At 39.0% G+C, this 15070-nt stretch overlaps 1 protein-coding gene across 2 annotated transcripts in view; it reads right to left on the bottom strand.

Annotated features, from left to right (window-relative positions):
- gabbr1b (gamma-aminobutyric acid (GABA) B receptor, 1b) overlaps positions 1-15070 on the bottom strand; it is a 153026-nt gene that overhangs the window by 96628 nt on the left and 41328 nt on the right. For both annotated transcript variants that reach the window (XM_084379852.1, XM_084379853.1), the window contains exons 3-4: positions 4155-4325; positions 636-737 (exon numbers count right to left, since the gene is read on the bottom strand). In XM_084379852.1, the coding sequence (XP_084235978.1) occupies positions 636-737; positions 4155-4325 (273 nt within the window). The remainder of the gene's footprint in view (positions 1-635; positions 738-4154; positions 4326-15070) is intronic.

Genomic DNA, 15070 nt, shown 5'->3' with positions numbered 1-15070 from the left:
GTGTGTAATGTTACATGTGTTTATTTAGTTGTAGCTACTCTTATGGGCCACTGATTTGAATGCAGCCTATTCCTGTTACTTTACATCTTTGCAGAAGCTGGAAGAGGCTTTGATTGTGAGTACATTAGTTCATCTATGTTGATGGAAATTATTTCTGTTCATATCTCATTCATCTATCTATCTATCTATCTATCTATCTATCTATCTATCTATCAGCTTCACAATACTACAAACTACTTAACCACCACTTGACCCCTTTTGGTCACTTTGCTAACAAGGGGGATGGCGTCCCCCTTCGTTCCCCCTGTAATCACAGGCAGAATACAAGTGAATGTTGACAATTCACTTCATGCTCCTTCATCACTGAAGCTTCTAAGGCCTTGCTACGCGCTCAGGTAGTAGCATGGGTGTCTGGATACAAGAGATAAGTTGTCCCTTTCTAAATGAGTATATATTGATCTGGATAGATTGTAGTGATCATTAACGGTACTGTATCAGCTTTTATCACAGGTTCTACAACAGTGTGGACCACTGGATAGCTTAACTTGAGCTCTGGTAAACTGTCCAGTCAAGGCCTGACTGATTGGTGTTCAGCTGCCTGGTATGGCAGTAAGGAGAATAGAGGGAGCAGGCACCTTGAGGTTTTTGACAGCCACAGCAGGGTCGGTAAGGAAGCTCTGACGAACACTGATTTCAATCCCTGCCTCCTTTACCCTCTCCTCCAGGTCATCCAGAGTCTGTCAAACAGAGAGATACACATACAATAGTGAGCAAGCAGAAGATAACAGAAAAAGAGAGACAGCCGTCAAAACAGGAGTGGGAGAAATTGGAAGAGAAGCAAACAGCAATTGAAGTAGGAAAAAGTAGAAAGATGGGTTAGTGGATTATAAAGATGATGGTGATAACCGCAACAAACTGTCAAAACAAGCAGGCGACAAGAGAAAAGGGGGGAATAACCAATCAAGGGAAGGCAGACATGATATATTGTTTTCCAAACAGGACAGTGTTTCCCACACATTAATTTATTTGTGGCGGTCGGCCACAATAGCAACATTGGCCGCCACATATTGATTTTCTTTTTTTGGAGCCGCGCATCCCGTTCTCACTCACGACAGCACAACCGTCAGTGAATAGTGATGTTATATACTCCATACAGTGGATGGCGTTGTGGTTTTTAGTCCGCCTGTAAAACCAACAAAGAAGAGGAGGAGGACTATTTAACGCAGTTGGCTTGACCGTAACTTCCTCTGCAAAGAAGACGGCTGGCCTCATCATCGAGATCAAGCCCCCACAAAGAGCCCCAGGCCTTGAAGCCAGTTTTTGTCATGGCCAAGCCGTGAATTACATCGTCATGTTAATGCACTGGGGACCTTTTCCCATAAACTAACATTGTGAAAGATGCGTCTGTAGAACGGTAATAAAAGCCTCACCACCCCCGCGAAATGACTTGTTTTACTGTCAAAATTTGGGCTCTTCTGGAGAGTCTAGAAGAGCCGCCCGATTACATTTTATCCCCATCCAAGTTAGCTCGGCACTAAACCGGAAGTTAGCGGACTTAGTTGGCGGAAGTCTCGAGTGTGCATGCTCTATGGCACCCCAGCTGGACAGCCAGCGCCACAATTAAAGTCCGATTCTGTGGGAAACACTGCAGGATACAAACCCTGCTGCCCTGAGTGAGAGTCCTGTACATAACCCATTCAGTCATGATGGCATGCTGCAGACACAGCCTTTGTTGCTTTTTCTTAAAATGAACTGATGGTCCTGGAGAAACATTTACACTGATGTTTCAGGAACAACCATCAGTTTATGTAAGAACTAGGGCTGTCGAGATAACGAGCAGCAGCCAGCTGGTCAGGAGGGATTGCACGAAGCACTGGAGGAGAAGCTGGAAAATGCCATGCTTCTAAGTCGACCAATCATATTCCTTGTGGTCTGCGTACAGGAGACCCTAAAGAAACATGACAACATTCATTAATTTGAATAGTTGTTGCTGAATGGTTACAGTAATCAAATTAATAACAGGAAGTCATTTGTTTTACCAGAATGAAGAATCTGTCATTTTCAAAAATTCATATTTATCTTTCCTTCCACCAAATTCTGGTTCTGTGTAGTATTTGTGTAGTTCTGCGTAGTATTAATGTAATTCTGTGTAGTATTAATGTAGTCCTGTCACATCTAGAAGTTATTTTGGCCCTGCATAAAAGACTGAGTGCCACAGATTTGTCAAATATAGCCTCAGAGCTGAAAACAGTCTTTTTTTGGTTATTTAGACTGTAGATTTTAGACTGTAGACTGAAGGATTTTTAGACTGTAGACTGAAGGATTATTTAAATTTTTCTTGAAACTTTAGTATGTGAAAGTGTTGATATTCATTGCATTTACTGTGTCTAAAAAATTCAATAGCAGCTAATATAAAAGTATATCTATGGTTCCCCTAGTTCTATATATAATTCCTCATTGAGATGTTATTCCTGTGCTTTTTTGTAAGCTGCTATGTTTTATCCTGTCTTTGTAATGTACTCTGACTGACATAATCAGTCTCATACTGACTGACTCATCAACTTTCTGGGGACAGCCATAGATGTGCCAGTGTTTTGTTTTTGTGTTTTGTTTAATTTTCAGATATATTTTCAAAATACATAAACATAACGATAATTTCAACTAGGGATTAACGATATATATCGAACAGATAATTGATCAGCCCATCATAGAAAATCTATATTATCTGTTATCAGCAGATAAAGAAATTATAACCAATAAATAGAGCCGATAATACAAAGACGAATTGCTTCTGTTCATTATACAAGTGCACCATTTACACAGAGTAGGTGGTGGTATGCACCTTTACAGTTTTTTGTGAGCAGCCAATAAAAACAGACACGAAGAACAAAAACACACTGTTGTCGCGCTCATAGCATCAAGCTGCCACACATGTCTTCACTGGTGTGGAGGTTTTTTTCTTTACAAGAAGAAAACATCACAAGGGAAAAAGTCTTATCACAGCTGTGGAATATCAAATAAACTTTCTTTGCTCACTACATCTTAGCCTTTCTTACACTCAGGTGTGCATATACTACAGGTTAGCAATTCATTTTTTAACTATAAAAATGTTGGTTTTATATTATCGGTATTTGATTGGTATCGGCCATGAGAGTCGGGTAATTAACGGTTATCATATCGGCTGAAAAATATCATATCTAACTATAACCATACAACACAATACACGAGTTTAACACTACAGTTAGACAGAAATCACAAATCTTATTGGGAGGGACCCACTGAATTTCCCTGGGACCCACTCAAATGACCACCTGTGGGTCTGAGAGACTCACTATCAACATCACTGGACCCCATATGTCTAGATAAGGGGTGTCTTTTTTACCTTGGAGGACCAAAACTGAAACTTAATGGTGGACTATGGACCAAACACCTGTTGTACTGTAATTTGTACATGCAAAATGGTAATAGGATCACAAGTTCCTTTAACTGACGGAAGCCAAAGCCCAAAATTCAAAATGCAAGCAATAAAAAGCAGGCAAAAAAAAAGCTGTCAAAGGAGAATCCAAGAAAAATGTGAGTGTAATAGAAAGACTTAAGCAAAAACACAGACTTAAATACAGAAGGGCTGATTAAGTAACGAAACACAAGTGAGCAGGAAAAAGGGTGGGAGAAAAAAAGGCAGGAACTGGACACACATTTGCCCATAATATTAATAATTTAGTCTGGAGCTTTTTTGATTCAATTACATAAATATAGAAAGACAAGAAGAAAAAAGATAGAAAGTGGAGGAAATTACAGTGGTGATGTGAGTCAGAGGCTAAAATGTTTTTGAGATAAAAAAATAAACATGCATGTTATCTGTACTTCAACAGTACATTTACGCAGAATTTTTATCGCTGCCTGGAGGCTTTTTGCCTCCAGCAAAATATGGCAGATCTGTCACGTCTAATTCCAACTGTTAAGCTATGACCGGACAATCACTGTTCTGGGGAGGGGCTTAGCAAAAGGTCAGAGCGAAGAAGAGTTCAAAACACAATAATTGAACTGGGAGGAAATTTGGGAAATTGGGTTGACATGACAAAATGAAAGTACCTTTTGAATATGATGAGTGGTGTCTGTATTTTAGCATGTTTTCAGCTAATTACACAACTCACTGATGTAAAAACTTCTGTTGTTTGTTGAATGGTGGCAATCTTGGTCCATTTCCACTTCTGGAAGAGCTGCACTCGAGTAGGATTGTGCAGTGTGGCAGACGGATGAGTGCGGAAGAAGGTGGGAAAACGCTGGCGGTTGGACAGAGCTGGAGAGCTGGAGCCATACGACAACTGAGACATAGGGAAACAAAAACAAGCATGTTAAAGCTACTGCCATGATGAAAGTACTGTATAATGATGTAAAATGACCTAAATAGAGGTAAAGGACCAAATACAAAAATTGGTTAAAGCTAATTTGAAGATAACAAAATGTATACATTTTCAAAAAGGTAAATGCAAGTCTTCTAAAAAAAGTTCTATTGTTATATGGATCACTTAACTTAATGTGACTGTTGGTTTCACAAACCTAAAGATACACTAATCAATATTTCTATATTACGTAACAAATAACATTTTCAGATAACTATGTGTAATGTGAAAGCTGTCACTCATAACAGCAAAACACAAATGATTATCACCAACTCTACAGTTAACCTCAGCTCCTCTGAGCTTTTAAGCCCCTTTTAGCTCATTTGCTTTGCCAGCCTGACAGTTAACTGTTTGGATCCAATATTCATCAAGGTTCAAGGTGATTTATTTATTGCATAACGCAATGAAAGTTTGAAACTCCATTATGCTACACAAACAAAAAACATATATACAGTTATATCAACACTTTGTGCATTTTTTTTTTTTTTTGTAATTCAAATTTTTATTGAAATTTTCAAATTTTAAGATGAAACACAAAACAAAATGAACAAGAGATCGATGGTACATGGCATCCACAAACCCCCCAACCCCATCCAATCATGGCACAGACAAAACAAGACATGGCATTTAAAAAACAAATGACCAAACACCCAGATAAAAATAAAAATACAGACAGGCTGTCTAAATGTAAGTCAAAATCCAGTTTACATTGCATAGCATGAAAAAAAAATAATACAAAAAAAATGTTTTCAGTCACTGTGGGATCTCCTCCTTCCTGAGTTCAAACCAAGGTCTTCCTCAGTTTTTATGTGTGTCCAAAAGCAGTCCCAGGAGGTGGTCCCATCCTCCAGTTTACCTATTAATCTGTTGAGCATGGACTCATAAGATGCAGTCTCGACCCTTGCGTTCACCCACTCTTTCATATTTGGACGTTTACAGTAACTGTTTTCCAATGTCTCAAAATGATTGTTATTATGATCAGACCGACCATAATAACAGAAAAGGTACCTTTTGAAATGTTAGTTATTTGGGATTTGTCCCCTAATAAACATAATTCAGGGGTCAGAGGTCACTGAACCAAGCCAGCCACTCAAAACCTCTACAACTTTAACCCAAAATGGTATCACTCCCATATACAGTGTAGAAAGGTTCCCACCTCTGTTTGACATTTCCAACACAGACTGTCATTCATCAGTTTTATCCTGTGAAGTCTTGTTGGAGTGTGGTAATATTGATGCATAATCTTATACTGTATGAACTTTCCTCTTGCCTCTCTCACATATTTTCCACACCCTGACATAATCTCGAACCATTTCTCTTGTGTAAAACCTATTCTCAAATCCCTCTGCCACAACAATTTCACATGAGATGATTCACCACTTACACAATAGTTACTTAATTTATAACACAGTGAAGCTGTATGGCATTCCTGTGGCCTTTTAAGATAATCCAGAATATGATTCTCTATGATTACTTTAAATTTAGAGGCTACACAATTTCTCATTTGTAGGTATTTCCAAAAATGTTGTTTGCCTTCAAGAGTGAATTTGTGAGTAAGGTCAGCATAGGACATGAATATATCATCTTTATACAAGTCTCCTATAATGTGTATGCCACATAGATGCCACTGGTTCCAACAGACAGGTGTTTTTCCAATACAGATGGCAGGATTGTTCCACAAGGATGCATACTTTAGTACATAATGTGATAACTTATTTACTTGATGTATTTTGGTCCATACTTCCCCAGAGTGAACAAGAATTTAATTTGTTGTGTTGACTCGCTGAGACAGTCTCTCAATCGGATTAAATGGTGAACACAAATTTTTCTCAATATCCATCCAGTCTACTGTGTCTCCCGTCTCTTCCCAATATTTGGCTAATTTTGACATTTCAAATGCTAAATAGTACAATCTTGGATCTGGTAACCCCATTCCCCCTTTCTCCATAGGGGCACTTAATTTACTCAATTTAATTCTTGCTTTTTTTCCTTCCCAAAGAAAATGTTTAACTATATTGTCATACCTCTTAAAAATGTCAGGCAGTATAGTGATTGGCAGCATCATAACCACATAATTAAATTGAGGGGCAACACTCATTTTTATAACATTAACCTTTCCCCACAGTGTAAGTCTGATCGTTCCCAACTTCTCTACATTAGTTTAAATTTTTCCTAACACTTGGTTAAAATTCAGTAGGCAGTTCATCCAGATCTCAGCTGAATCTAATTCCTAAATACTTCATACCTTTAGGGACCCATTTAAATTAAAATCTTTCCACCATGTGTGAATAGCATGATGTGGATAGAGGCATAGCCTCAGATTTATTCCAATTGATTGTGTAGCCTGAAAACTTAGAATATAATTGAATGGTGACCATCAGATGTGGTAATGAGGTAAGTGGGTCAGTCACCACAGCCAAAATATCGTCTGTATAAAGCAATACTTTGTGTTCCTGTCCTCCGACCTCAACTCCCTTAATGTTATTATTCATCCTAATAATGACCACTAACAATTCCAAAAAAATTATGAACAGTAAGGGACTCAGAGAACAGCCTTGACGGGTCCCTCTGGAGAGGCAAAAAAATGGTGATATTATCCCATTAGTTATCACTGCAGCTTTTGGCTCCTTATATAATATCTTAACCCACCTGGAGAAGCATGGACCAAACCCAAGATGCGTCAGGACGGAGGAGAGGAATCCCCACTCCACCCTATCAAAGGCCTTTTCGGCATCTAAGGAAATTGCAGCAGTTGGCGCATCTTTTGACTGGCTCAACCACATTAAATGTAACAATTTTCGGTCGCACTTTATTTTACGGTACGTTAATAAGACGTAACAGGCCGTACTTTGTATCAAATTAGACAAAAACAATACGTTAATAAGACGTAACAAGCCGCACTTTGTATCATATTAGTCAAAAACAATACCTAATAAGACGTAACAAGCCGCACTTTGTGTCATATTAGTCAAAAACAATAGCTAATAAGACGTAGCAAGCCACACTTTGTATCATATTAGTCAAAAAGAATACCTAATAAGACGTAACAAGCCGCACTTTGTATCAAATTAGACAAAAACAATACCTAATAAGACGTAAGAAGCCGTAGGCCTACTTGTTGGCCTTTATAATAGGCATGGCCTTTATAATAGGCTATTCGGACAAAACACACACAGTTCAGAGGAAAATACATTTATTTGGTTTATTTTATTAAAATTGGTGATTAAGGCAGCTGTTGTGTTGACAGACTCTTTATGGATGTTAATACTGCGCACTGTCAGTGTCGCTACGCTCCCCCACCAGTAGATGTCTCCATACTGTGTAGAGTAGAAAAGACTGCAGAATGATGTACAGAGAAGAAGAGTAACAGGTAGACGGGTAACGTTAGAGCCGAGCGAGTGCAGGAGAAACCAGGTAGCTACGCAATCAGCTAGCAGTTGCTAAAAGTAAATAAGTTCGTCCTCCTGTGCTTAATCAACAAAACAGCGGATACTCCGGAACTCAGGCATGCAAACAGTAGGCCTACAGGTTGTCTTCGTCCGTCACCACCACGAATGCCGCCTGAGTCGCCGTTGTAGCATCGGCCAGCACAAGTTAGCTGTTCAGTGAACGTCACTGAGCAGCTCAGTTATTTGACTGACATCTGTTCCTTAATTTAGGAGATAATATTGTTTTTCTGAGAGCTTCGATAGCTCAGCAAACCTCCAGAGAAGGACTTCCAGAGAGCGACCATCAGCTCCTCACGAGCAGCGTGTTTGAGCTGGAGCTCGGCTACAAACAGCTGTGGAGGCCCCTGTGTGAAGAGAGGGCCACTGTGACGCGTTGTGAGCTGCACAGCGCCCTTTAGCCCTGTGGGGACAGAGCTCTGGAGCACTGGAGGCCGTTCACAAGGGTCAGAAAAGCGACCCTCTACGAAAGTCTAATAAATGTTTAACATTGAGAAGGAACCCTTCATGTTACACTGCTGTTTTGAGGTAATGTGCCAGAAATGATCCTTTATTAGGTCTAATAAGACTATAACAGTGAGACGGCGCACTTCAGTTTGCAGTGCTCTTTTGTTGTAATGTGCCAGAAATGATCCTTTATTAGGTCTAATAAGACTATAACAGTGAGACGGAGCACTTCAGTTTGCAGTGCTCTTTTGCTGTAACGTGCCAGAAATGATCCTTTATTAGGTGTAATAAGACTAATAAGTGACTAGCAGTGAGAAATAAAGATGCAATGTCCTGGCAGCTTCAATAGCTGGTCTAATATTACTGGGGTTGGATAGTGACATGGCTTTAAATGGTCTGATGTCTTAACTATGGGAGTAGAGTGTCGAGGAAGCCACCTACAAACTCCACAAGACTCCAGGGAACATCCAGGTTACCAGGGACGTGTGTAGTAGCGACCAGATGTTAACCAATGTGGTTTGACTTTAGTTAAGGAACCGTTTTCCTCTAATGATCTATAAATGACTCTGTAAGAAAGTGAAACTATGTTAACTAAAGCTGAAATAAATGTATTTTCCTCTGAACTGTGTGTGTTTTGTCCGAATAGCCTATTATAAAGGCCATGCCTATTATAAAGGCCAACAAGTAGGCCTACGGCTTGTTACGTCTTATTAGGTATTGTTTTTGTCTAATTTGATACAAAGTGCGGCTTGTTACGTCTTATTAGCTATTGTTTTTGACTGATATGATACTAAGTGCGGCTTGTTACGTCTTATTAGGTATTGTTTTTGACTAATATGATACAAAGTGCGGCTTGTTACGTCTTATTAGCTATTGTTTTTGTCTAATATGATACAAAGTGCGGCTTGTTACGTCTTAGGTATTGTTTTTGACTAATATGATACAAAGTGCGGCTTGTTACGTCTTATTAGGTATTGTTTTTGACTAATATGATACAAAGTGCGCTTGTTACGTCTTATTAGGTATTGTTTTTGTCTAATTTGATACAAAGTACGGCCTGTTACGTCTTATTAACGTACTGTTACGTCTTATTAACGTACCGTAAAATAAAGTGCGACCCAATTTTCTTATACTATCTGTAGAGGATCTATTTTCCATTAAACCCGCCTGGTTAGGATGTATAATGTTGGGCAGGACCTGTTGTAAGCATATGGCCAGCACCTTTGTTAATATTTTGCAATCCAGATTGAGCAGGCTGATAGGTCTAAAATTAGATGGATCTGTTATATCCCTATCCTTCTTAGGAATTAAAGATATTAAGGCTTCATTAAAAGTAGGTGAAACCTGTCCCTTCTCAAAAGCCTCCTGATACACATTCTGCAGAACTGGAGCAAGAATATCTATATACTCTTTCTAATATTCCGCAGGGAAACCGTCATAACCTGGTGATTTCCCGGTTTTCATTAATGAGTCTGCCTTCCTTATTTCACCCTCAGTTATCGGAGACTCTAGTTTCGCTGCATTGTCAGAGAGTAATTTAGGCATGTCAATGTTAGAAAAGAACATTTCTTGCTCTTTTTGATCAATACTGCTAAGGGCGGTCGATGTATACAGTTTCTCATAGAATTGTTGAAATACCTTATTTATATCTTTAACTGAGGTAACTAGGTTATCTCCCTGTTTAATGGCTGGGATGGTATTCGAAAAGTCCTTCTGTTTTACTTGTCTGGCTAATATTTTCCCAGTTTTCTCCCCACCCTCATAAAAGTAAGTTTTTAATCCAAACAGAGCAAATGCTACTTTTTTATTATAAATTTCCTGCAGCTTTAATTTCAGCTTACAAAGTTCCTGATATTGTGACTCTGAATAATGCTCAGATAATTGATTTTCTTTTAATTTCCCTCTCCAATTCTTTCATTTTGTTAAAGCTGTCTCTTTTCTTTTGAGAAGCATATGCTATCAACTTCCCCCTTATATAGGCTTTAGACGCTTCCCAAACAGTTTTAATTTCCTCTGTGCTTGCAATATTTATTTCGAAAAAAGATTTTAAATCCTCACCCAGCGATGTTTTAAAAGGTTTGTTCTGTAGTAATGAGGTGTTCATTCTCCATCTAGGCCTCCCACCTGTTTCCAACTCCATGCATGATCAGTGTAGGAACACATGTCCATCGCCTCTGAGCCATTGAGGTTCTGTTCTTGCATTAATTTACTCCTTTCATCTGCAAGCTGACTGTTGTCAGGAAAGAGGCCCTTGGAGCCTCTCTCCTCTTCACCTGGCAAGGACGACTTGTTTTGTTTACAATAAAACCGTCGAATAGATGATTCCCAGGAGACCATCTATCGTTATTTACAACACCATGTGCCCTCTTTCCCCCCCTCAAAACAGGCAAACTTCTCACTCAGGTCACTCTGAGGCCAGCATGGAGTAATCTACTCTCTCCACATCAGGAGGGACCGGAACTATTTTGTGACAAGGACGTGTTATATCAAATGTCTTTGCAATTGCAAATTAGGTAATGACTCTGATGTTCTGTGTCTCCTTGTGACAAGAATTATCAAGTACACTCCCCAGAGTAAAAGTATTCTGGGCCTCTTCTCTGTTTTTCTAGCCCTCCTGCCCAAATGGTTTACGACTATGCTTCTCTTATCACACATTCCAACCTATAATGGTTTCTGCACTCATCCAGATTTCAAGCAAGTTCTAAAATACCATTAAACCAGGAACTCATCCTCTTAATTTTAACAGATTAGGAAACAGCAAAAGAAGTTCATAAAACTGATTTTTCCCACGTTTCTCTGCGATGAGGTTTGACTGAGATCAAGTTTTAATGTTTAATGTGTCCTGTGTTCAGTGGAACCACAGCACCTCCTGATGGTAAGTCCTGGTACGATTGGGACAGACTTTCGGGAGATCTTTTGTTTGATACGTTTTTCTTGATTACCAGTAAATGTCTCCGATATGTCTTAAAACAAGTATTAACTAGAACAAGAAGGAACATGTATAAGTGCCCGATTTAACTGTATATTCAAGTGTGTTTTCTTTTATGTTTTGATTAAGTTAGTTTCTGTTTAAGATAAGAGATTTTAATCATGTGTAGGAACACGTCCATCGCCTTTGCATTCCAGTGAGGTTCTGCTCTTGCATTAATTACTCCTCTCATCTGCAAGCTGACTGTTTTCAGGAAAGAGACGCCATAAAGTCTCTCACCTCTTCACCTGACTTGTTTTGCTTCCAATGAAACCGTCAGATTGACGCATCACAGCTTGAATAACCCTTTTTGCCCTCTTCCCACTTGGACAGGAACACTTCTTTCTTTCAGGTCGGTCGAGTTCATCATCAAATGAATCTCCTCTCAGAGATTAAGAGGAACAGAAGAACTGTCATAATCACGTGTTATAACTTATGTCTTTGTGCAATTTTAAATTAGGTAATGACTCTGATGTTCTGTGTCTTCTTGTCTTCTTGTGACAAGAATTATCAAATACACTCTCCAGGGTAAAAGCACTCTGGGCCTCTTCTCTGTTTTCCTAGCCCTCCTGCCCAAATGGTTTATGACTATGCCTCTCTTATCACACATTCCAACCTATAATGGTTTCTGCACTCATCCAGATTTCAAGCAAGTTCTAAATTACCATTAAACCAGGAACTCATCCTCTTAATTTTAACAGATTAGAAAACAGCAAAAGAAGTTGATAAAACTGAACTTTTCCCCATTTCTCTGTGATGAAATTTGACTGAAATCAAGTTTTATTGTTTAATGTGTCCTGTGTTCGGTGGAACCACAGCACCTCCTGATGATAAGCCCTGGTACGATTGGGACAGACCTTCAGGAGATCTTTTGTTTAATAAGTTTTTCTTGATTATCAGTAAATGTTTCTGATATGTTTTGTTTTAACAAGTATTAAGCTAGAACTAGGAGGAATAAGTGTAAGTGATCAATTCTACCAGTTCTACGGTATGTTCAAGTGTGTTTTTATTTTGATCCAGTTTAATTTCCTTTAATTGTTCAGTGATTTTTAATCATGACATAATCCTTTTTCACGATAGACAAAGTCCATCTATTGAGCCATGGTGAGATTCTGTGAAAGGTGAAGCACGGTTTTGAAACGTTTAAAACTATAGTTTAGTTTTAGTGAGTTCCTGTGAATCTTCACACTTTCCACTATCTACTTGGAGACAAAAAGCTGGCAGTCCTGCCCCCAGGCCCGCCCGCCTTTTGGAGACAACAAAACAGAGAGACATCACTTCTCTCCTCAGTTGTTTTAAGTTTTACAATCTTTAAGTTTTTGTTTTGTGTTAGTTATTCTTAGTCTCACTCTTATCTTTGAAACTCTCGTCTTCAATTTTTCCGCTCTTTACTTTTATTTTGAAACACGCTTCAAGACAGCGATTTCAGCAGAAGTGCTCACGCATTGATTTTTCTCATTTTTATATTTTTCGCAGTATTGATTAGCTTCTTTTTATTAAGTTTGTACCAGAACGAAGTTCTATTTAAATTTTATTATACCGTTAAGTATCGTAACCTGATTTAGAGGAAGTGAACTTAATTTAGATTATCTTGTATTAAGTAACAACGGAAGATCCGCCTGATCAATGTATCATCCTCCGTTATTTTATCCAAGAAGTTAAATTTAGTTTATAAAATCAGAGCCTGAGAACCACCACTCGAAGCAACGAAGAAGAACAACTTTATTAAAATCATCATCACAACACTACAGCAACTTGCTGTGTCCGAAGTGGTTTCCAACGAAAGACAGACTTTGACAAGCCAGAATGGCTCTGACCCACTACGCTCTCAAGCAGTAACTCCCCGCTGGGCATTGAACCAGGATCGTCACCGGCTCGGTACTGGACCAGCCACACTCTTCCTAAGACATCAGACTGTGGTCCCCAACCGGCTGATACTGGACGAGCTGACACTCGGCCATTGGACAGGGACTTCTGGCTAGAGTCGCAAACCACCGGAGAGAAACCCTCCGCCGCTGACTCCGCCACTCTGTTAAGAAAGTAGGCTCTCCATCACCCATAACAGCTGGATTCACACATGATACATGAGTGGTGTCTTAAGGTTCTGATCTTTAAGTTTAAGAGAAATTTGGTTAGGATTTGTTAGTATTAAAATTACTCTCGTAATATTTAAATGCTTCAACCTAAGTCGTGATCTCACCATCAGCCCATATTCTATTAATAACCCATTACTTAGTTATTCACATTTCCTGTTACCTGTTGCTATTCATTTAAATTGCCATTTCATTTATTTAATCTGAATTATTTAGTCAATAAACATATTTAACCGTATGTCATTGTCTGTGCAGGTTTGTTTTTAATGTGGAGAACTGATGGAAACTGTGTAGAATTCACTACTTCATCTATGAGATTGAATAAATGGATTTAAAATTGATTAGAATTGATACAAGTTAACCTTGTTTAGTCGGATTTGATTAATTACCTCCGGATTATTCAAATAGACAAAACATCGGAGGTGGTGCCCCATTAACGAGTGTTTTATTAATCGCCAGTGATTAATAAATTACATTTATTACTAGTGTATCTCCTACACATGTCATAATCCTTTTTCATGATAGACAAAGTCCATCTATTGAGCCATGGTGAGATTCTGTGAAAGGTGAAGCACGTTTTTGAAACGTTGAATTTTCACACATTCCACTATCTACTTGGAGACAAAAAGCCGGCAGCCCTGCCCTCAGGCACACCCGCCTCGGCGTTAACAAAACTAAGAGACATCGCTCTCACCAGACGCTCTTTTTCTTGAAACTCGCACTCTTACTCTTAAAAACGTATTCTTGTAACGCTCTTACTCTCTTCTTTAATTTTTCCGCTCTTTACTTTTACTTTGAAACACGCTTCAAGTCAGCGATCTCAGCAGAAGTGCTCAGGCGTTGATTTTTCTCACTTTTATATTTTTCGCCGTATTGATTAACTCCTTTTTATTAAGTTTGTACCAGAACTAAGTTCTGTTTTAATTTGTTTTATACAGTTAAGTATCGTAACCTGATTTAGAGGAAGTGAACTTAATTTAGATTATCTTGTATTGAGTAACAACGGAAGATCCGCCTGATCAATGTATCATCCCCAGTTATTTTAGTCAAGATAGTTAAAATTAGTTTACTAAATCAGAGCCTGAGAACCACCACTTGAAGCAACGAAGAACATCTTTATTAAAATCATCATCACGACATTACAGCAACTTGCTGTGTCCGAAACCGTGCAAGCGGTTTCCAACGAAAGACAGACTCTTTGACAAGCCAGACCGGTTCTGCCCCCACGCTCTTGAGCGGTACCATCCCGCTGGGCATTGAGCCAAGATCGTCACCGGCTCAGTACTGGACGAGCTGCGCTCTTCCTAAGACATCTGACCGAGGTCGCCAACTGTCGGACACTCAGCCATTGGACCGGGACTGCCAGCTAGAGTCGCAAATCATCTGAGGAAACCCGCCACCGCTGACTCCGCAACTCTGCTAAGAAAGTAGGCTCTCCATCACTCATAACAGCTGGATTCACACATAATACATGAGTTGGTGTCTACGGCTCTGATCTTTTAGTTTAAGAGAAATTCGGTTAGGATTTTGTTAGTATTAAAATTACTCTCGTAATATTTAAATGCTACAACCTAACTCGTGATCTCACCATCAGCCCATATTCCACTAATAACCCATTACTTAGTTATTCCACATTTCACACCTGTTGTTGTTCATTTAAATTGCCATTTCATTTATTTACTCTGAATTATTTAGTCAATAAACATATTTAAC

The sequence above is a fragment of the Pagrus pagrus genome, assembly GCF_965226575.1.
Source record: "Pagrus pagrus genome assembly, chromosome: 17".
Lineage (NCBI taxonomy): Eukaryota > Metazoa > Chordata > Actinopteri > Spariformes > Sparidae > Pagrus > Pagrus pagrus.
This window is presented reverse-complemented; position numbering and strand designations above follow the sequence as displayed.